The sequence below is a fragment of the Fulmarus glacialis genome, unplaced genomic scaffold (assembly GCF_000690835.1).
Source record: "Fulmarus glacialis isolate BGI_N327 unplaced genomic scaffold, ASM69083v1 scaffold2900, whole genome shotgun sequence".
Classification (NCBI taxonomy): Eukaryota; Metazoa; Chordata; class Aves; order Procellariiformes; family Procellariidae; genus Fulmarus; species Fulmarus glacialis.
In genome coordinates, this window is record NW_009185724.1 from 814 (window position 1) to 24,448 (window position 23,635).

The 23,635-nt window shown below is 45.6% G+C and overlaps 2 protein-coding genes across 2 annotated transcripts in view; one reads left to right on the forward strand and one right to left on the reverse strand.

Moving 5' to 3' along the window:
* Positions 1–256: 256 nt before the first annotated feature.
* Positions 257–5,356, forward strand: SLC35B4 (solute carrier family 35 (UDP-xylose/UDP-N-acetylglucosamine transporter), member B4; the record flags this gene model as incomplete). Its single annotated transcript, XM_009576240.1, has 6 exons — positions 257–338; positions 1,732–1,792; positions 2,589–2,698; positions 2,927–3,002; positions 4,198–4,273; positions 5,110–5,356. Coding segments are annotated over 6 exons (652 nt in total), but the record flags the coding sequence as incomplete, so codon positions are not given.
* Positions 5,357–16,036: 10,680 nt separating this feature from the next.
* Positions 16,037–23,635, reverse strand: part of LRGUK (leucine-rich repeats and guanylate kinase domain containing) — a 52,429-nt gene continuing 44,830 nt past the window's right edge. Inside the window, exons 18-20 of the mRNA XM_009576130.1 lie at positions 22,028–22,162; positions 16,624–16,793; positions 16,037–16,188 (exon numbers count right to left, since the gene is read on the reverse strand). Of these exons, the coding sequence (XP_009574425.1) occupies positions 16,037–16,188; positions 16,624–16,793; positions 22,028–22,162 (457 nt within the window). The remainder of the gene's footprint in view (positions 16,189–16,623; positions 16,794–22,027; positions 22,163–23,635) is intronic.

The window sequence follows — 23,635 nt, forward strand, 5'->3', positions numbered from 1 at the left end:
GAGATTCGCGCTGGCTTTGGTCTGAGAGGGATCCTTTGCCACGGGCAGAGAGATTTTGGTCCAAATGCTTCTTTTTTGTTGCAGTTGGAGTAAGTTGGCCTTCCCTCCCAGCAATGTCCACCGTTAAGTAATGGGTATGTGCCCATTACCCCAAGTTCACACTGGTGTAATGGAGCCAAATGTAATGCAAGGGAGCAGTAGATGAACAACGTAAGGCTGCACTGGATCACTGACATCTGTCTTCTTCCCTGTGCAGATACAGCGTATATAAATACACGTCCATAGCCCTGGTGTCCCTGGGGATCTTTACCTGCACTGTCATGTCTGCAAAGCAAGTGGTAAGGATTGGAAAGGGCCTCAGGTCATAGCTGTGAACCTTATTGAGAGGAGAAGCTGCTGTCAGCACCTTCATCAGTAATTCCCTTTGCCTGACTATTAATGGAGAGACAAGATGTCTCCTAGCTCTAGATCTGCTCCCTGAAAGCTCTTGTTCCTGGTCTCATTTTCCTGTGGTTTGGAGGGAAGGGATGCACACACATGCATGTGATTTAACTTAATTACAGATGCTTTTTATCTTGTGTTGTTCAGGTTGCTTTTTGCTGAGAATATACTGTTATTTTTTTGCCACAGCTAGTAGCTGTTTTCTCTTGCTCTTACTGCCATGTTTTGCAGTTAGGAGCAAGTGAATCTTAAACAAAACTCAGCCATCTTAAATCTTTGCTCTTTTTATCCCAGAAGAGGTTGTCGGCTTTCAGGCTAGATTTTTCCAGACCTATTGTCATCCAATGTGACTTTCTGTGACCCTTGAAATAAAGTGCATGTATTTGGAGAACAGGAGGGAGTGAAGAAAATCCATGTGTAACACCACTTTGGGCTTTTCCTGGGTCAGCACCCACAGCCTGATCTTGTCAACTGAAGATAGAAAAATGGCATAAAATGGTGGTCAAGTGAAGATTGGTTGCACTTAATCCAGCTGTGAGAGATTGGAAAGAAACAGGGCTGTCAAACCTCTAAGTCCCCCATCATTTAATAGCTATTTATACTCTTAGGGTGTCTGAGGAAGGTCTGTGCTACGCGGCCTTGCTCTGTATTAATCCAGATTAACTCTCAGCAGGCATTGGGTTTTGGTATAGTATGGACAGTTGTGGCAAAGGTGAGTAATCTAATTTGCCCTAATCCACGGTGAAAGAGAGTTGAGCCAAGTCATGCTACCTAGAGTTTTACCCTCGGCTAACGGCATCTACAGGCCTGGTTTCCTCAATGTCCGGACTTCGAGCCAGAGACTTGGTTTTAGTACCTGACTGGGGCTTGGCCAGAGCCCTTGTTCTTTCCTGCACTCCCACCTCTGAGATAGGGACAGAGGAGCCTGCCAATGGGCTCTCTGTGGGAGCTTTCTAAGTGGCACTATTATTTGTGTGGTTGAAGAGTTCAGTCTCTGGTCAAGCCAGGGCACGTCTTTCACAAAAACTATTTTCTTGATCAGGCATTTACACTTTGGCTGGAATCTGGTGCATTCCCTGAAGCAGAGTGGAAAGCAAAGTGTGCTGTAGTTGCTACCACCTCTGTTCAGCTAGGGAGGCAACTCTGGAGAATGTGAGACCTTGGATGGTCTTTGCCTTATGGGCTTGCCTGGAACACAACACACAAACCAAGAGTGAGGTACAGGCAGGTCCCAGCGAGCTGCAGGGACGTGGTAGCTCATGGTGACTGTGTTGTGTCTTCCTCCACCAGGCATCTGACTCCAGCTTAAATGAAGAGGACGGACTCCAGGTTTTCTTGTGGTGGCTGCTAGGTATGTGAGTGCCACATCTCCAGCCGACCTTGCTGGGATACTGGCGAGACTCGGCTCTCTGATGTCCTTGGCCATGTGGGTTGTGCAAAGCAGACTGTGGTGGGAGTCCCCGCGCTGAGGTTAAGTTGTGCTGAGCATCTATAGATGTTGATTTGCGAAGAATCGGGTTTTGTGGCTCTCATTAGCAGCTTTGTGCAAGGAGATACTCTTCCTTTGGCCAACAAGTTAAATACGGCACCTAAGGGATTTCTGCAAGGCTTAGTGACAGAATGAGACTAGTGTCATGCATGTTTGCAGATGTCTTCTTGACTTCTCTCTGCAAAAGCAGCCCTACCTGATATATCTGATGCTGTGAGCTATGCTGCAGAGAGGGAAAGGGACTGTAGCTGGTTCAAGGGTGCATTCAGCACAGTGTTTCATGGAGGAGTCTCTACAGTCTGGCACTTGAGTCTATTTTTATACCTCCAACCTAGATTTATTGGTGGCTTTTCGGGGAAACTGGGATTGATGTATTGTCAATAGTGGCAAACAACTGTATCCCTAGTATCCCACCAACTCTGCTTGCCAGGGCTGAGTCTCTTTTTAAAGAGAGGATCTTTTCAGAAGTCTCTTGGCATCTCAGCCTTTGTAATAAGATACCCGTGTCTTCAAGACCATTGTCAATTTTCTGCCCATGTTATCAAGTCTGGATGCTTTGGCTTTTTTCACTGAAAGCCAAATCAAGGGAGTCGTCAAACTGTTTGACTTGAGCTATGCCATCCCTGAGCAGTGTTGCAAGGCTGTGCTTCTGTTCCAGGTATTGCCGCACTCACCTTCGCCCTCCTCATGTCTGCCAGGATGGGGATTTTCCAGGAGACGCTGTACAAGCAGTTTGGGAAGCACTCCAAAGAGGCCCTTTTTTACAATGTAAGTCACCATGTCTTTTCTGTTGCTTTTACTGAGCAGATAGAGCTGCTCAGAGAGACCCTTCCCCTCCCACCCTGTACTCAGCACAAATCCAAAGGATCACACGTGGCGAGGCTGGAGCATTGAAGAGTGTGCGCTCATCCAGATGTGTGAGGCTGGTTTCCCAGGATGAGAAGTAGGGTGGCTTCACATAATCTGTTAACAGCATGTCTTTACTTTTCTCTCCAGCACGCGTTACTGCTCCCTGGCTTTCTCCTCTTTGCCCCAAACATCTACCACCATGCAGTCCTCTTCAGCCAGTCCGGTGAGTGTTGCACAGACGGATCCTTGCTCTCATACCTTTCTGTCCTCTGGAAAATGCTGTAGGAAGCTTTCAGTCCAGCAGTTGTGCACGTCAGACTGTTGTCTCTGGATATTCAAGCCCTTTGAATTTTCAGGTTTGACAGAAAGCCAAAAGCCAAAAAAAAAAAAACCCCACACTGTCTTGGGGACATTGTCCAACCTCTTCCTCATGGTAGGCCAGACACCAGCATGCTTGGACAAGTGGTGATTGCTGACCACTGAGAGCCTGGCCATGGGCAGCTGACCTTTAGCTGGTGCCACAGCAGCTTGCAAAGCTAAGCCGTGAGTTACTGTTTGGATCACTGTGGTTAGAACCCAAGCTTCGCACTAATGCACACGCGTACACCTGTTGGGCCCAGCCAGATTGCTCATCCATCCACCTTGAGCTATACATCTGCTTAAGTTTAAGAGTAAAATTCACCAGGCTTTTCAGTGCCAGCAAGCTTCCTATATTCTGATCCCAGTTTTGTGAAACTGGAGGGATCTTTGCCAAGTAGGTTTGCTGGTTCTTTAATTCCCTCTGGGTACAGGAGATATTTGCATGCATAGATCACTTTAATCTGTTCATTAATATCATTGCAAAATATTTCTAGCATGCTACACCCTCTCAAGAAAAGCATGAGCTAGGCGACTCCTGGGAAAAGGAATGTGGTAGTTCAAAAATGTGAGTAACGGGACCGAATCCTCAACCACAGGTGTAAACACGGACCCGCTGTCTTTTGTTTTGCCAGTGCTATGCAGGCTTTCCCATGCTAGTGCTGTCAGCCTCTCAGAGCCACACAGTTGATTCGCCCAGTTTTAACAGTAGGGCAGCCCTGACACAAGAAAGCAAGACAAAGCTTTTCTTTTAATGTCTTTTTCCCTTAGCTTACTTCTTTCTCCATCTTCCTTTCTTCCCTACGGAAGCCTAGGCATAAATATCTGCAAAATATCTCTCTTGTATTTGTCATTAATCACAGTAAGAACAAGATAACTTTCCATTTGGAGCAAAATCAAAATGTGCCCACATCTCAGTCTGCCTAATGCAGCAACGGCCTCCTGAAGCTGCAGCATGTCCTGGATCATGGTCAATTCTGGACAGGAGAGAGACACCTCTCCTTGCATCTTCTTTAAGCAGTAGCAGGGCACTGACCTTGCTCCATCCTTTCTTCCCGCAGAGCTGTTCCAGGTCCCAGTGATCGGGCTGACCCTGCCAATCATGTGGTTCTACCTCCTCATGAACGTCATCACTCAGTATCCTTCCAAAGCTCAGCTTGAGACATGCCACGGAGGTGGCAGTGGGATGGGAGAGGAGGAATGGGGTGTGGGTGCCGAGTCCTTGGAGTCTTCCCTGCATTTGGGAGCTGATGTTTGTGTAACTCAGAAAATATAGAGCGGAATTTAACCTGGGGCTTGTGTTTTTTCCAGGGTGGCTGAAATCTGCCACCACCTCCCCAGGGACAGGCTGATTGGTATAAACTCATGGCAGTTTTGCTAGCCGGCTCTAGGTAGAAGGGACAGATCAGGAGCTATTTGTAATATATCAGCGTGTAGAGTCTTCCAGGCAGAGAGGAGAGGTCTGCAAGTCTGATGAAGCTGAGATGCCCTCGAGAAAGGGACCCTTCAGTCCAAGGCCCTCTTACCATTTTCCTCTCACTGTGCCCTATGGCTGCTCATGCTCCTCCATGAAACCCCCTTGTTTAATCTGCCTTTCCCATGCCCCCTCGGGGGCGGGGAAGGAGACTTCTGTTGCGTATAAATGGAGAAGTCTGATTTTAGCTTCCCTTGGCCCTCTGGCAGGGACTGTAAACCCTGCGCGCCATTAACCTTTTGCCAACACGTCAGCCCCAGCTGCTCCAACGGGGTAGTTTTGCTGTCCCAGAGCAGGGTCAGGGGGAGTCTGGGAGATTCGGGGTGTCGCTGGGGTTTGTAGTGAAGCTGTTCATAGCTATAGAAACGCTGATCTGAGGAGAAGGGAATTTTATTCCCTCTATAACCAGACGGGGGCTGTCCATTGCCCAGTCTTTTTCATTCCCGAAGGCCTGCCCAGGTGTCTCAGTCCCGATGTCCCCTTACCTCCGCCCACCCAGATACGTCTGCGTCCGAGGCGTCTTCATCCTCACCACGGAATGCACCTCCCTCACCGTCACGCTGGTGGTGACACTGCGCAAGTTCGTCAGCCTCATCTTCTCCATCCTCTACTTTCACAACCCCTTCACGGCCTGGCACTGGCTGGGCACCACCTTCGTCTTCGTGGGGACTGTCATGTACACGGAGGTGTGGAACAGCCTCGGGCCCTTCCTGGCCCGCTGGAGGAAGAGGCCGAAGGAGGATTAGCAGCCGGGAGACTCTCTGCAGGGACCTTTTTATGGTTTTACAGAGCAGAGCATGAGGGAATCCCCCAGAGGGGGGTTGTTTTTATAACACGGGGGAGGTGTTGGCTGTGCCAAGCTCCTGGGAAACGTGGAGCCTCCTCTGCGAACCTACCTGAAATGGATCATGAAGAGACGATACCGTTATTTTTGCAAGGTTGCATTTTTTTTTATGCAACCCCTTTTGCTTCCAACCTTTCCCCCTGTTTTTTTCGTTTGAATAACCCCTTTTAAGTAATGTAAAAGCTCACCCAGTTCTCTGTTAGGAGCCCAACCTTGGTGCTGTTGTCTGCTCCTCCCGGCTTTGATGAGCTGGACCCTGAGCCTGTTTGGTGCCGTCCTTTAGTGTCCAGGTGGCCATAGCGGATGGCTGAGCCCCGAGGAACTGCTGTTTGTGCAGCAGGTTGTTAGTTACACTGGAAATGCCAGGTCTGGCTGTTAACCTGAGTCCTTCTTGCCTGATCCTACCAATTGTGCTGGAGGGTGTCGGATATACCTGTAGCTAGAGCCTTCCAGTCTGCCCAGTAGATCCTCCACTGGGGAATGGCTCAGGGAGCTGATTCCCAAGCCACCGAGCCCCCATCACTAGTAACAGGGCGTAGCTGGGAGTCTGAGGAAACCAAAAAGGGGTGATGTTAAGGGGACAGAAAGTGCCACTGTGTCACCTTCGCAGCCTTCTCAGGGAGATGGTGAAGTGCTGTTGAGGCTTCATTGAGTCCTCAGCTGTTGCCCTGATACTTCACCAGCCGGAGGGTATTATGGGTTACTCCTGCTTCGGTTAGGTCCTCAGTGCAGGTCACTTTTCAGTCGCTTCCTACTTTTTCCCTCATTACAAGCATGTTCGGTGGGCTTCATTACCAGCAGTCAGCTGCAGGGAACTGTGCTGAGCCCCCAACAGGCCTGTGGTCCCCGTGGATCCAGCCCAACCTCAGGGTTCAAATGATGCCAAGAAACTTAAGAAGGGCCAGTACAGCTGAGCTTATTTCTGCTGCTGGGCCGGGGGCTGCTTTTACTGTCCCTTCACCCAGTTCTCTCCCTCTCTTCTCCCAGCCCTTGGGCATCAGCTTCGCTTGTGGCATTTCTGTGCATCATAGCAGCATCGACCTGGCACAGGACCGGTGTCCCTTAGTGTCACCCCTCAGCTGGGGCAGGGGTGGGCTGCAGGAGCTTTGGGTGTGCGTCCCCATGCATGCAGGCAATGCGTGTCTCCCAGCGAGGTGAGGAGCAGCAGCCACAGCTCTTCTAGGAGCTGCTCAGTGTTGGGCAGAGCAAGGGTTAGCACGCAGCCTTGTCTTGGTCTTGGGGCAGCGGGGAGCACTGTTTTGTGCTGCCTCAATTTTCCTGGAGCACCTTGTTCTCATCATCGTGATACTGTCCCTGCTCAGCTGTGATAATTAAGGCAACCAGCAATGTCAACCTGATTCACATCAAGCTTGGCCAAATAAGGACCTTACTCTGTTATTCCTCCACCCAGTGTCCCGGTGGCTTCCAGCCTTGGTGGTTACAACCCCTCCAACGTTAAACCTGTGCTTGTGGTGGGTTAACTCCAGCTGGCAGTGAAGCACCATGTGGCTGCTCGCTCACTGTCCCCCACAGTGGGACCGGACGGGGTGGGTAGGAAGTGCAAAACCAAGAAAATTTGTGAGTAGATGTAAATGAGTAGATGAGTAAAGATGGTTTAATAGCAAAGGAAAGAAGAGGGGAAGAAAAACCCCAAGTGATGCAAAGGCAACACTCACCATCTCCCACCATTAGACCTATGCCCAGCCAGTCCCCGAGCAATGGCCACCTTTCCAAAACCTCCTCCCCTCTGTTTTTATTGCTGATTTTTATCTGTGTCAGCTGTCTTGGATATGCCCCTTCCCAGCTTCTTGCCCACCCATGGCCTAATCATTGGTGAGGGGCAGAGCGGGGAAAAAAGGGAAAGCCTTGCCTTCGGCAAGCACCGAAACACTGGTGTGTTGTCAACACTGTTTTAGCCACAAATCCAAAGCCCAGCACCATTCGGTCCGCTATGGAAGAAATTCACTCCATCCCAACCACAGCCAGTACGATGCTGACGGGACCTGCAGCTCACTCCTTCCTAAGATGCTGGAGGATTTTTCTCTTATGGTTTTATTTTTCCTGAGCTTGAAAAACCTCTTGTATTTTGAGTGTCAGACACGGGATGTTTCCAAGGATCTTGTAGATGGGGAGACTGTTTCCCAACAGCTGCCCCAGCACCTAGCGCAGGTCCGCTCTCACTTCCAGCTGTTTGCACAGGCTCCAGGAAGGATGCAGGAAGAGAGAGGCAAAACCTTTATCACTCATCTTGATCTTCAAAGCTATTGCTTCAGCTGAGACAGGGAGGGAGGGGAAGGCAACACAAATTCAGTGCGAAAGCATCAGGGACAGTGAGTAACTGGTGGGCTTCATCGAAGTTTAAAACACAGCTGTGTAACACCAGGCTGAAGGCAGAAGCTGCGTTCACGGTTGGGCAGCAGGAGCTGTAACTCCTGTTAAGTGGCCGTGGCGGTGGTTGCTGTCGCCTGGGCTGGGGATTTAGCAAAGCAATAGCTGAGCGGGTGCCTGAGTGAGTGTAACGTACTGTACATAGACTGCTCGCAAGGTCACTCTTTGTATCAAGGAAATTGCATGTCGTCTCCAATTTCTGTGTGATGCTGGTAGGTTTGGGGATGTTTGCCTTTCTCTTTTTTTAACCGTGTGTTGTACTTGGTCTTCACTCGAACCACGTGTCAACAATGGGTTATTATTTGTTGCTGTCGGAGGGGTTTTTTTTAACTTTACAGTGTGATCTGTGTGTGTCTGAATATAACTGTTACAGCATCGCAGAGTGGCAGCGATTCCCTTCCTGCTGTAGGAGAGCTTGCCCAGTTGTGAGATGGAGGAAAGGTCCATGCAGAAGGGCCCCATTAGCCTAAACTAGTATTTGAATCCAGGGCTCCCCCCCAAAATGGGAGCTACTGATTTGTTTGGTTTTAATGTTGGCTGCAGAGATAATAGCACATACTTTTTAGCAGAGGCTGGAAAAGTGGGTGAGCCAAAATACTTTTTGATCAGTGTTCTGAATTTGCAGAGCTTTTGGGTTGGCTGGTTGGGTTTAGGGTGGTATTTTTGTTGATGTTTTTTTTAAAAACAAAATAAATATGTATCCTCTTCAAAGTATGTTGGTCATCTTGTTTCTCCTTTCACGCTTTGCTACTGGTAATCAGCTGCTGGTGACTGGAAAATTAATGGGGCTCTGAAATCAACACACAATTTCTCCTGCGTTTAATATGGGAGAAGGCAGGAAAGACTCTCATAGCTATATGGGGTTTGAGGGACAGACCCAACCATCTCCCTCCCCTTCTACTGAAACACCTAGCAGCACTGCAGAGTCCCCCACCCAAGTATCCTTGAACCCCCTAATCCTCACCCACCACACCGTCTGGAGCCACAGCTCCCCAGACGTGTCCTCTAGGGCTTGGCGATACTGCTGAGCCAAGCCAGGCTCTCCACGTGCCAATCTGCTGTGCTCCAGCCCAACGTTAGCCTCTAGCTGCTGCCACGAGGCGAGAAGCTGCTTTCCTCAAATCCCACGTGTCCCTCTCCTCCTCCTGGTTCATAGCGGCTGTGCAGGGCAAATGCGGCTAAACCAGTAACGAGCTACAGGCCTGCGGTGCCAGCAGACTCACTGGGGTGGCTGTTTGCCTCCTCTGCAGCACTAAGCCAGGACCACCTGCCTCACCCAGCCCTTTCAGCTGTGGTTCCTACTAACAGGGTATTGAATCAAGATCTGGGGGGATGCGGGAGGTGTAGGAAGGCAAGAGAAGCAAAGGGTGGCCTGGGGGAGGCTCCTCTTTAATTGCACTTACAATAAAGTATATCCAATAGCTTGCTGCAGATGGTCTCTAACTGCACCCAGGTGGGTGAGGTGGGCAGCCGAGGTCCCCGGCAGCACCCACAGGAGTTGGGGGACCTGGCTCAGGGCAGCGGTTTGAGCCTGAAGCAGTTGGTACTGAGAAAACCATTAGGATTTGAGGTTCCCAAGCAAGACTCTACAGTTGCCTTAGTGTCCCAGTTTCTGGGAATCCCATCCATGCAGCACAGAGCACCGCTTTGCTTACCGTGGTGTTATCCCAGGAGAGGTCGAAATAGGGAATGAAGCCTCCTGGCATCAGTGCTTCACCATTAACTCGGAGCTGAGTGGGCCAGCTTTCCACATGGGACCTGGTTTAAAAAAAAAGAAAATAGCAAGAAATGAAGTGACTACTGTGGTCTTTCCAGACCCTGGTGACGTCTCCATCACTGCAAAAACAGCAATGTGACGTTAAAATCCTGGCCATCACTCCACGTTTAACACACTTTTAAACCTTCCCCATCTCAGAGCTTTAATGGGCACACTTAATTCTCCACCAGTTACCAAGTATATATATTTCCAATTTAACAAATCGTCTTTCCCCAGACCCTGGCAGCCATTCGTTTAATAAATCCTCATCGGCCAGGCTCTGCTTTCATCAGCTCGGAGATTGCTGTTCAAAATCTTTTGCCTTTCATTAAATTTGGGATGGTGTTTATTAATGCTTTCAATCTTTCCTCGGCACGTCGCAGCCTGGCTTGCCACGGTGGGTCGGGGAGAAACAAGGGAATTTTTTTTTTTATTAAAGCGAGAGGGAAAGCCTTGTACTCCTTTGGGAAATGCAATGAAATCCTTGTCACTTCCAAGGTGTAAAAAAACTTGCTCCCACCCCTAAATTAAATGAGAGGGGCAGGAGAGGGATAAAGATGTCTCTGTAAATCACTTGGAGCCACACAGTTCATTTCTGTTCAGCGGCTTTCATTATAGCAATCATAAATCAGCAGTTGGAGCCCGAGAGGGCAAGAAGGTGAGATTTACTGGCGGAGGAAATTTGGGAGGGGAAGAGCCCAGAGGATCCAGAACCATTTTTTTTTGCCTCCAGCGTGGCCCAGGCTCACAGGTCTCTGCTGGCACCCTTCCTTCTTCGAAAGCTCTCCAAAACTTGCTGGAAATTTTTAGTATTTATTATTATTTTTTCACTTTCATACAGTTATAACCAGCCGCCTTTCACTCTTTGCTCCCCCTCTCTCCCTGAGCACCTGGAAGATGGATGCACTGACCCTGCATTGACCAAAGGACCTCAGCACAGGGCACGGGGACAGTTAATTTACCGTGTTCCAGCCTGAGAGGGAGGAGGCGAAGCAGGAGCATCTGTTAGAGCCACACAGCCCCGTTTCCCATGTAGGAGGTGCTGGGGACCGGCCAGGGGAGAGGCAGGTGACATCGTCTCTGCTGGAAAGATGTCTGTGGTCATGTATGCTTTGACCTTTGAGAAGAGGAAGAAATACCCCAACCCCCTCCATCAGCCAAGACTGCTGGTTTGTTCGTAGATCTCCATTCTGAGAGCCTGGAAGACACCATGGCTCATCGAGTCCGGGCTGTCGTGAAGATGTGCAGCCACCCACTAGCTGTGTTTCAGACGGCCTGAGATCATATCAGCTGGGTGCAATCACACAAAACACAGGCACTCGGGGTGGGGAGTGCTGCATCATGCCCCGCCTCGGAGGAAGGTGGAGTGCAATGCTTGGAGTCAACTAAATGTCCATTGAGATAAGGGGAGGAGAGGAACATGGTCCTTCATAGTCCCCACAGTTGACTAATGGAAGCCCCAGAGCATGGGATTAGTGCAAGAAATACCACTCCAGACTCTGTTTTCCGATGAGAACAACTAGCCATTGGAATAATCTCCCCAGGGAAGTGGTGGATTCCCCAACATTGGACACTTTTAAGATTCGGCTGGACAAGGGTGCTGGGCCCTCTTGTCTAGACCATGCTTTTGCCAAGAAAGGTTGGACCAGATGATCCTTGAGGTCCCTTCGAACCTGGTATTCTATGGTTCTGTGATTCTATGATTCCTTTTGAACCCCACATAGTCTCCAACTTATGGGAAACAATCCTTTTCCTGCTGGAGGATTTATGATGCCACCCCATCTCTGCTCCAGGCAGGGGCTAACCGCTGTGAGCCTCTGTGCTGTTACCAGCCAGGAAAGCACTGGGGAATGGAGAAGTGGGTCTCAAAAGAAGATCTCTTCTCTGGAAAGACCCTCAGCAAGGAGGATTTTTCACTGTGGAGCCTTCATGCCTCTGATGGACATTGATTTACACCTTCGTGCTTCTACTTGCTCTGAGGTATGAGCAGGGAAAAGCACGAATGATAAAAATGTAGGAGCCGCCTCCTCCTCCTCCTCCCCGCAGGAAAATGAAATTCAGCCTCACCTACAAGGGTTCCTCTCCCTCCGCCTTACAGGAGGCACAAAAAAATATCTCACAAGCTTGAAATATTTTGTGAGGGTTACCGAAAGGGTATGTCCAAGAAGCAAGATTTAGTGCAGAGCTTACGCAGGGTCTGCAGTGCTAAGCACCCCAAGGGCTGAGCGCCGGGGCTGCGGGGCTGAGCGCCGGGGCTGCAGGGCTGACTCTGTACCAAAGGGCGCTCGCTTGAGCGCCAGCCCCGCAGACCATGGGGAGAAGGTATGTGACTCCAAATGCAGCTGGTGATGGAAGTAAAAACTGGTAAATGACGGGGAACCCAAAGTGGTTTGCAGGGCTGGAGTTGTTGAAGTGACACCGTAGAAGTGCGGGGTGAGACCGGGGAAAGACTCGTCGGGTCTCCTTCAAGCTCTCCCTTGAGTCAGGGATGCAAAGAGAAACACGGGCAGTTGGTGTAACTGCACTAAGCGGCAACTCTCCTCGCCCCCACTGCGGTACTGTTAAAAAAAATTATAATTCGTTTTGACAGCTGCCAAATTAGCAGCATATTATGCAGCGTATTCAATTAGACAAGCTCCCGAGGGAGCAGGCAGAGGTAGCAGGGCAGCCAGCCGCTGCTGGGACATGACATGGTGCTTCAGGAAGGTATTTTTAGAAATGGACGTGCGTGCTCTGCAGAGAAATAAACAGCCCTTTGGTCAATACTGGCAACCATTCCCCATCTGTTTCCAGAACATGCTTAAAAAAATAAAATAAAAAGGTGTAGCTGCTGGATTCGCAGTGGTCTCACCAGCAAGTCAAGACTCTACCAGTGGTTTCTAGCTTCTAGGGTTTCTAGGGCCCATAAAAGTGGGTTTAGTGGAGGAGGGAGACAGGGAAATGAAGGTCAGAATACCAAACCAAACCATTTTGCACCCATTTTTTTAAAATACAGCTACTAATTTGGGGAGCGGGTGCTGGAGAATCCGCACCGCCACGTGTCTCCTGCTCTCGTCTTCTACCAAGCCTGCAGCAGGTTGCCCTGGCTGCCTATGCATTCTCTGATTGTCCGTGGAGCATCTTGGCCTCCAGCACTCAATACACTCAGCAGATTTCCAGAAGCAGCTATTTACGGACCTATTCTGCAGCCCCTGGAAGTCTTCGCTGAGCTGTGCATCAAACTTTTAGCTAGCAAACTTCATATCCTCTCCTTCAGGTACAGGTCTGTATTAAAACACCATCCCCTTATCTCTTACAAACCTGTCATTCCTTAATTCAGCAGCTCCTTGTCCTACAGCAGCTGTGCTGTAACTCCTACCACCTTGCTACTGTCCTGAGGGAGGAATCAGGACAAAACAGCTGCCCTTGACTTCCCGCAACACTTTTGCATAAGCACAATCTCCTCTGCTTCACCTCAAAGACCCAACATCCAAGCAGAGATGCAGGACTCCTGGGTTTTGACCCAATTCCTGTAAAAAAATTCATAACACGAATCAGTGGAATTTCTCTCTGCCTTGATTTACTGATGTGTAACACAGGGCTACGACACAGCACGTGTAATAAGCGCGCGGCTACATCCTCCGGCTGGTAAAGCCATTTGCATTCACAAGACAGCAACCGCAGTTACTGATTTTATTGAATGTTGAATGTTTAATTTAAAAAAGGGAAATTAAACAGCTTGTTATACTCCCCTCTGTAAAATTCAAGACTCAGAGACTTGTTTGACTGTGACTAACTTAAAGTGTTACTCTGCTGTAATCCAAACACGCTTCCTGCCAATAAAAACAGAGTTCCCTGAAACAGCCCCGCTTTTATCTGCCAGTCTATAAATATATAGGCACCAAGTTACAAGTTCTGTACTTTCAGCCAAAAATAAATGCTCTAAACTAAAAACGACGAAGTGCAAAGCTTCACAATCTGCTAAATGAAATGTAAATATTACATACCGGCAATCCAACGGCACTTCTGCCTTCAAACTTGGCCAGACGTTCCACACTTCAGGGTGCAGTAGACAAAGGGCAGGTCAGCACAATGCAGTTGTTTTCGGGAACCTCGTAAACTGGGTTAGCAATTCAATCTGTGGTCTGCTGGGGAGCGAGAAGAGAGCAAGTGAGAGTGTATGGCAGTAAAAGCTTAGGAAGGGAAGGCAAGAAACTGAATATTTTGCCAAACTGACTTCAGCAAATTCAGCTTCTCCCTGGTATTTTTAAAATCCCACGTCCTACTTCCATGCAAGGTCCTTATCCCCTGGACCGCGTGTGTAACTCCACTGAACGTGCCGCATTTGGGAGTATTTGAAAGCTCAGGGCCCAAGAACTGATTGCAAAATAGGAGATTCTCTTCAAACATTATTGTGTGATACAAATGCAAGTAAGCTAACCAATACCCTGATCACAGACAAACAAATGATTTCTTTTCACAACTGGGAAATAAGAGTAACGTATTTGTACTCCACCTGTATGCTCAGCTCTATATAATCAAAATAGAGATGCAATTCCTGCACTGGAGAGCTTAACATTTAATACTGTTCCTGTAAATATGAGTAGTTTGAATCGCTGTGCTCACTCGCTTAAGATGTACAAGGCTTTTGCAGGACTGCACACTTCAAGCGGAGGAAATTCAGCACAATTCAGGGATAACTTGTCATGTTTTGTTCCGTTTTACACAGAAGGGAGTAACCATTCCAAGGGACGAGTGGAGAGCTGGGGCTGAATGTGGAAGTGTTCTTGGCTTGGAGAATGGAAGCAAAAGGAAAGAGACTCTGACGTGACTAGGGTATCACCCAACACCCCCTGCCCTTATTTTCCAGACATGTGTATGTACCCAGACTGCAACGCAGAGCAGTCTAGGAACATGGGTTTCTGCACTAGTATCCAGGAGAAAACTGATTTATCTGCACTGACTGTACTACCTTCCTAATTTAAACGAGGAGGTGTGATCACCCCTGGCCCTGCTGTGTATGAACCACGAGGTACCTTGTACGTATTTATTAACCACGACACTGGCAAAACCGCTGTCACCTGTAAAACAGCAAAACCTGATACACTCATCAGCATCCATGTCAATCAACTGTGCAGCCAGCTGTAACAGCCAGGCCAACTTCTGCAAAGGTGTTTATAGAGGCAGAGCGGCTGTGAAGAACCGTGTGGGATTTGCTGAAGAAACTGTGGAGGTTAGGTAGTTATCCAGTGGCATTAGATACCCACCTCGCTGAAACGCCTTGGCAAAAAACCCACTAAGGTCGAAACTGCAGCTTCGGCTGCCTGAACTCCTTCTGAACCCAGGCCACGGAGCAGCCTTGTTTTTTGTTCTGCCAAAATCAATGATAAAAAACTGGTGCCTCAGAAGAGCTGTTGTTCTTCAGCTTGCGGGTACAGCCAGCTGCTATATGGAAAGGAAACTACTTAATAAAAAGCCGAGTTGTTTTACAGACTTCACTGGAATTTAAGGTCAGGCTATCTGAATCTATCCATTACTTACCGTGAGCTGTGTTGCTTCGTTCAGTTCATCCTATTTAAACAACAAAAACCCTTTGCCACATCATGAACATGCATGGTGAGGTGAAACAGAGTTCTTCCATGGACATGACTCCATACTGTGGCAACCAGTGATATCTTCTGTGCATGCAAAGACCTCTGAGGACCCATGCTGTAATATGAATAGCAAACGCCCCTCCTCGGGGGAAGCTGCTCGGGGAAAGGGGCCCCACTATCTGTTCTATAAGTAGATGGTAATGACAAACATTAACTCAAGAGTTTTATTTACTTGTCAGACCTCTGCTCCACATACAGAAAAACAAATCTTCACATACCACTTACAGCTTCAGCTAGTTCTCAATAATTCTAACAATTTTTTCTGATGACTCCTTACTAGGTTGTTTAAATACACTTGGAAATCAAAGAATTATGCCTCATCCCTTCAAAAAAACACATTTTATTAAAAAAAGACTTGAAACTAGTTTTCACTCCCAACTTAACTCTGAACATTTCACAAAATCCCTCTTCAAAATAATTCACTAGTACTACAATATAGACAATATTATCAGAGGCCCTGATGCTTCCACACCTCAATTAAATCTATAATATAGGAGAGGGAGGAAAGAGAGAAATTAATGGAAGATATGGTCATGTGGCTGTTAGGAACAAATCTACACCATTTCCCAGCTGTGAGTGCCTGGGGAAATAATTTCTAGCTTTGGGAAATACAGAAATTACTTTTTAATAAAGTTATAAATAAATAACCTTTTTTGGGAGAGTTAATCAGAAATGGATTTAGAAATAATATTTGATAGACTTTGCTTTGTTGAAGAGAAATGTATCAAAACCAGTATTCCTGTTAAGTCAGAAAGATTCGGTGTAGAATTAAGATTCAAGACGAGGACTTTGCTAGCAGTGGCCATCAAGGATTGGTCCTCTTCCGCCCAGACGGGATTGGAGGTAGGACAGGTTTGGAGTGGGAGCCTGGCCAGTTGATGAGCTGAGGCACATGAGAAGAACCAGTCTTGGACTTGCTGGTTTTGCTCTGAAGATTGTCACTAGGGAGTTCAGTCTCTGCAGAAATTATAAATAGGTGAAGAAGCACTAAGAGGGTGTTTATTTCAATGAAAAGTCAAAATTTACCACAAAGCATATCTACAGCTGAAAACCCAGTGTTTTGGGGGGTGGGTGGGGGAAGACCAATATCTTCAGGTAGTCTAGTGACTCCTCTACCTCATACATGTGGAAGAGTAACTTTATGCCTAAGCAGAGCAGTCACTGTTTTTAATTCCTCCAAAAGTTCATTGAGAGAAAGCTGCTGTATTGAGTATGTTGCTGTGATGATTCACACTGTGAATGATTCTTCCACGTCGTAACATTGCTGCTTATAAGAGTGTCATTATCAGAAGCATGAAGAAGCTGCCCTGTCACCCAAATAAATCTACTATCATTACAGTAAGAAAGATACACAGCCTGAGCAAAACTGTTACTTTGGAATATGGTTCAAACCTTTCAGTCTGTCCACTCCATTTTTAGTTCCTCTTGGATCTTCATGTTCACCTTTGGCTTCTTCAGTGAGACGAGCATGGGGAACAGGGGTCCGAACCAACAGACCTTCACCAGCAGGTGCACCAGGTGAGTTTAGAAATAGTCTGCTAGCAGGACCAGATTCTCTGCAGCTGAGAGGGGGAAATGATTTGTGCTTTAAAATAGCAATAAAAAAAGCATATGCACCAGGTCTGACAGTATTACTGATATTGCAGTCACACAACTCAATCAAAAGTCAGAAGTAAATCCCGGTACTTGTCAGTTACACAAAAGTTTTCACACATTACAATTCTCTCAAAACTTCTAGTGCTAGCAAACACAACTACTACGTCTCTCAATTTTCATTTATTGGTTTAATTAATTGCACAGACAGGTACAATAAAAAGGTTCATGCCACACAGTGAATCAGCTTCAGATCTGGGATCAGAAATCAGAGCTCCTTGTTTCCAAACCTGTGGTTCAGCACTGCAGACCATGTTCTCTCTTGGTGAGTAAAAGAAAATAGGAATTGCCTTGAAAAGGAGTGTTTCTGTAGTATCCCAGTGACAACACAGACCATGAGTAGCCATTTACCAGTGAGTAGTACCCAAGGCACCTCTGACCTGTTATGTCTCTTGCAGAAAATCTAGTCAGAGCCAAAGCCTGAGTGGTCTGAGACCCTGACAATGATAATGACCATGTTGTAGCTTGTTCTGATAAAGGCTTTCCATTTCCATCTATATACTGTCAATTTACTTCAAGAAAAGTAAGTAAAAGACCTTGATTGATACGGAGAGATCAATAACTACCTATTTAATGCAAAACCGTAATATATATTTGGACCGATGCTTAAGATATTTCATAATGTCTCTCTTCATACAAAAAGGACTGTTCTGGTCTAGGTGAGAGAAACCGATTCATAGATTTATGAATCTGGGAGGAAGTTCAAAGATTATCCACCCTGACCTTATCCATGGTGCAGGTCAAAAGAATTTAATCCTGTAATTCTTGCAAGGAGCATTTTTAGCTTATGAGAATACTGTGATTACAGTGTTCTGGGGAATAGAAAGAAAGTATTTCAGTGGTATTTTAATAAATCCATACAATAAGAAGAAGGGATCATGAATAATGAGATAAAACAGTGTGGTACTCCCATAAGAAACAGGTAATTATCTTCTCACTAGATGTACTGTGGAAGCCTATGAGAATTTTGCCATTGTCTTCAAGGTAAAGGAATATTATATCCTGTAATGTATACTGAGTGCTTGCATCTTCCTCTAAGGTCCACTGCATCCAAGGATGCTCATCAAATGATGTATGCTGTATGCTCTAGCCAAGTGCTTAACCCTAGTCGTAATCTCATTTTAGCTGCCTGTAATATGCATCAGACGTAACTGTGGTAGGGATAAGAAATTACTAGGAGTAGTAAATCCAGGCTCAGTATAAACAGCAGCTTGGACTCTTCAACAACTTCTCTTCCCATTTCTAAAAGGCTGACTACTTCTGCTTTTGCTTCAGAGAACATCATAGTCACACATTCACCTACAAATGAAGGCTAAAAATAGACATCACATAGTTAGAATTAACCCCTTGTGGATCTCTAGCCACAACTACATGAATGTGCTATGTTAAAATCCAGCATACTAAGGTGTTCAACAAAAACCTTCATTGCCTTTCTCCCCAGCTGTCCCTTTCTTAGAGGGCAGAAGACAAGGTAAACTGTGGGAAATAATTTACATACCACTTGGCAGGGTGTAAAGGGAAGGCACGTATCCAGGCTTTTCTAGTACAAGTGTCATAGGAAACATTTAATTTAATTAAGGTTTCTTGTAAAACTACTCAATGAGAATAATATAAAAAATAAGTGGGAAAACTAGAGCTTATGAGGTCTCTGCCATCTAGATGTCCAAGATATTTGGGAGGGGTGGGACAGAGGAGATGAGAACCTACCTCTCCTTTGTGCTTTTGCCAGGTGACCTGTAAATGAGTTTGGATAACCTATCTTTAGTCCTTCCCTGACAGCCTCAGCACAGAAAAGAGAACTATTGTAGGTGGAGCAGGCATGTCTTCCCTCTAGTAAAATTTCTGTCAGCTAAATGGAAAAGAAATGAAAAATAGGAAGCTTAAAAAAACCCAGTATTACGCCATGGAGTAATGAGATAAATGGATTCTGTGTGCACTAAATACAAAATATGTTAGTAATGAGTTGAGGAGTAAAGCACTGGACTGCTATAGATTCTGTTTAGATTATGGTTGCACTGGACTGCCAAACCCTAACATATATCATTGCATGTGATGTCATAATATTTGAATTGATGGATATTTTTCATTTGACTGTGTTTGGCAGGAATGGGGACGTGCAAATAATGAGGGTATAGTAACAGATTAAGAAATTAAGCTTCTACTCTCCAACTCACTATATTTTGCCCCTCCTCTCTTCTCCTCTCCTTGTTAAGCTGTAACCAGATCATTTCAATATCCTTACAAACACTTCTACTGGTAAAAGTGAGTAATGAAATACAGTGGACAGGGACCTAAAGAATTTATTATTGCCTGTGGTGAGCAGCAGTCCTTTAAAGTACAGTTGTAAGATATATTGCCCTAAAGTACTGCTACTCACCAAAGGCAATGATAAATTGTTTAAGCCTATGAGTGAGAACAAATGGAACCTCAGGCAAAAAAAATCCACACTTTCTTGTGTGGGAGAGTTCAGCCTCCAGCAGAGGACTTCAAAAATCCCTGGAAACTGGCATGGTATTTTCTTTTGTGAAATCAGGAAAGACTAGGTCATCATAGTTTACTTCCAAGGAGAAGACCATAGCTATGGTCTTAGCAATGAAAAGAAGCCATGGATGTAATTAGAAACTGTCCTGAAAAAGGCAGATGTCCAAACAAAACCTTTAATTTTCACTCTTGAGTAAATGCCATCAGGATCACCTATTTTACTGGTTGACACAAGGTAACAGAACAACTGCAGAACTTGAATCCAACAAGTGTTAGTGACCTGAAGAATAATGATGCCGTTTCCACCACAGCTCAAGCTTAAATAAAAACTGCCAGATTTGAGAAATAATGCAAAAAATTTGGGACCTGGACACAGTGTTGCCCAGTGAGGTATCAGACTAATCTGCAGTCCCTGATCTTGGAAAACAATATTTCTTTCATTGGTTGTGCCTGGAAGTCAATACATTCATGCTCTTACCCTTTGACAGCTTTTTTTAGTTTACTCTTTCTTCCATTCCAAACATTGAATGCATAAAATTGGAGAGAAAGAAAAAGAAAATATTAAACCATCTCAATATTCAAACAAAATCACTACAGACTTTACTACAATACTTCAGAAACGTGGGATTTTTCTCACTAATATTTCAAATGCATCTACACAACAGCATTTCCATCAATCACGCCTGTAAGCAAATTTCTTCCACGCTTTCCATACTTCCCTTGCAAAAGGATTTGACAACATGACTCTATACAATTTTGCTGTAGGCCGTGATGCATGCACAGAAAATGAATCAGATTAGCAGTTTGCTTTTTCTCTCCTCACAGTTGTTTCTCCACTGTGTTATTAACAGTGCTAAATGAAAACACTGCTGAAGTCAAAACACCAAAATGTGGTGGAGTGGAAAGACATATTTATTCCCATATGCGAAGGGTAAGACCTTTACAACTCATCATAGCTTCACACTCATTTGAGTTATAGGTCTTGCCTCTTACTGGTAAGGACAGATGATGCATAATCCCTCTGCAACCTATTACGCACTCAGTTTCTCTCATACACTCGCTCTGTTCCCCTTCAGCACACTCCACTGTGGCACAAATACTCGGGACAAATGAATCTGCAGAGACCTTCGGTTTCAACCTTTTTACAGCATGCTAATTAACTACTTGTAATTACAGTGGCAGGTAGTACATCACATAGAGGGAACTGGCAGTCTCTCTAGGATATAAAAGGAACATTTTTTTCAACAGCAAGTTTAGCTAAGAATTCTGCTTAACAGATGAGGAATAAAGTAAATGCGTTGAAATCTTATAAAGATGCTCAGCATTTCTCATCAGTCTGACTTAATGTGAAAAGCTGCCTAATGTGTATTCAGGAGGTTATTAAACAGTGATTTTTAGAAGATGTGAAAACACATAGGTGAAAAATACTTGGTATGGTATGTTTAAATACAGCAGGAAAGGTACCTTGGTTTGTATGGAATGAGAACAAGATATCAGACATGGGATTGAACCCATGATCAAATTCAAGTTTACCAACAGCCATATGGCATAGACATCAGCTCACTCTAAGTTGCAGCTTTCAGATGAGCTTTGTGGTAGGTTCTGAAGAGTGAGAAGAGCACGGCTACAAGCACACACCTATTTCCTAGTGTGGATGGGGGATCTGGCGTGTTATGCTTCACTAGGTCATGCTGTGTGGCATCCGGCTGCTTCTGTGTATCCCATCTGGGCATGAGATTACAACAGATGGCCAGAAGAGGGGGAAAAAAAAAGCTTATGCAGGATACTGCATAGAAAGGCCGCAATGTCACTTGCCACAACAGCAGACAGGCTTGTTGGCAGCCAGAGCTCAGATGTACTTATGAAACAAGACCATTAGAGTAAGTCACAGCCATCTTGTAAGAGGACCCGCAGAGCAAGTCAGGAAAATATAGCCCGCTTCTAGCTAAAGGTCTAAAAGACACTGAAGATGTAGCCTCTTCAAATCTCCTTCTATCCTCACCTCCCTACAAGCTTTAAATGAGATAGGAGTTGTCTCCCTCCCATACCTCAGAGCCTGTTTACCTGTGGTACAAATAAATGAGGATGTTCATCACTCATGAGCAGAGATCCTGGACAAGACATGAAGCATAGCAGCAACGGCTGATATAGTAAGAGAAAGTAAAGGTACTACAGAGCTCAGTATCCTGATGGGGTCTGCTGTTATCATGGATGAGATATGAATTTGAAGATCATGATATCACCCAAAGCTTCCCAAATGGTATTCAACAGTAACTATGGTAATCCTCTAAAGAGAAAATGAGAAATAATTCTGATAGCAATATCTGGTAAATTTGTTTAAAAGACATATTTATCACTCAAGTTCTGTTTTTCTATACCTGGACCAAGTTTCTTTCAGCATTTTTTTCCCTTCAAACATCCTCTTAATAGAAAGCTCTTGAAATTCCCTTTCTGTGTATGTAAATTATGGTGTCTAAATGAAACCATTCCCATGAATGAACGGACTTTGTTTTATGCTGCAGCGACACATGCTTAATAAGGCTGTTGATGTAACAGATGAGACAACTGCATTACCTTGGGAAATGGTTTTAGATCTTGCACATTGCAGCATTAACCTTCATTCCACCCAGCGATGATCTGCTGTCTCAGAAACTGAACTCACCGGCTCTCTGGGTTTGTCAGGGGGAAGCTCTGGTCTTGGGTGACATTCCTTCCATCTGAGAGCAGAGGAGCATGTATTGTTGGTTCCAGTAATTGTTGACGGGAGCTGCTTGGTGCAGGAGTGACTGCCAGGTCCCTAAAATGATACAAAAGGAAAATAAAGTGCTTGTTACATGCATATACTGTGATAGCATAATTAGCACTTAGTGAGTTCACAAGACCTGTTCAGATGGAGGGGAGTGTTATCTCCAGTGGGAGAGAAGCAGCAATAAGCAGTTGGGGGTAGTAATCCAGGCTCTGTTTATAGCCAGCAGAGAGGGAACAGTCACAGCTACAGTATGAATAAACTCAAGCTTAAGCAGATATCTAAAGAAGGTTGGATGAATCACTCTCCACTGAGAGCAATGTAAGGCAACTTGTTCAGATAGAGACATTTTTATTAAAGACACCCAAAATCGGGTGAGATTAATCCCACCCCTTGTGGGATTCTCACAAGGTGAGAACTTTCATCTTCACTGCCATGCATAACACCTAAAAAAAAGCATTCCAGGTAATGCAGTATTGACACCACTTTATTTATAGACTTGAACCACACAGCTAAAACCAAAGAGATGCAGCACTGAAGACTGCTAAACATGAACTTAAAATTCTACCTCTTGGAAGATTCCATACATCTACCCCCAGTACCAGAGCCATCCCAACTGAACCTCAACTGAACTCCAAAGGAATCTTTTTATTTTTAAGGGCAATGAGCCTACGTAACTTTTGTGTGTGCCATTTTCTAGTTACCCTAGGAAGCTTGTCAAGAACATTTTTAACTGCAGTAGCAACTGCTGAATGCTTGCTCCATGGGAGAAGCTAGGTTTTTAAGGAGGGTTAATACCTTTTCTGAAGACTCATTGCTACAGTTTGGAAAAAAAACCCCAAACCGTTAAGTTCTTCATCAAGCCCTCAAGCGCGCCCATAGGCCATTAAGGCAACAATATACCACTGCCACTTTCCCACAGGAAACAGAGAGGTTGAAATCTCAAACTGTCTTTTCACGCCTCCTCATTTCGCCAAAGCAGGACTGTTCCCCGCTGTGGGTCTTCTGGTGCTTCAGTGATGAGGCTTTCCCCACTCTTCAGAAATCAGTCCCTAGCCCAATACACTGTGCATTACAAGCAAGGTCTTTCTACTCTTCATCTTTAAATTTCCCTTTCTTTAGTTTCTTCTTATTATTAATACCTATAAATAAAGCTTCCCTAGTGTAAGGCCTCAAGCGGTTATTGTTTCACTGTCAAGCAACTGCTGGCTGGTAATGGTGTTTGTTCATTATCGGCTCAGATCAAAATCCAAACCAATTACATAGGAGAAAGGGCCTGATTCCATTAATGGCCCCCAGAGCTGAGTGCTCTCAGAAATCATTTCTTGTAAATCCACATCATGGAAATAAAAAAAACACAAAGAAAAGAAAAGAAAATCTCTCAGCAAAGAACTCTGTTCAATATACAGCACAGAAATACACAGCCTGACAATGGAGCTTATAGGAGTCAAAGCAGAAATCTGAAGACAGGATTCAAGGCCACGCCTCTAAGGACTGGGTCACCACAGGAAAATGAACTCTGCT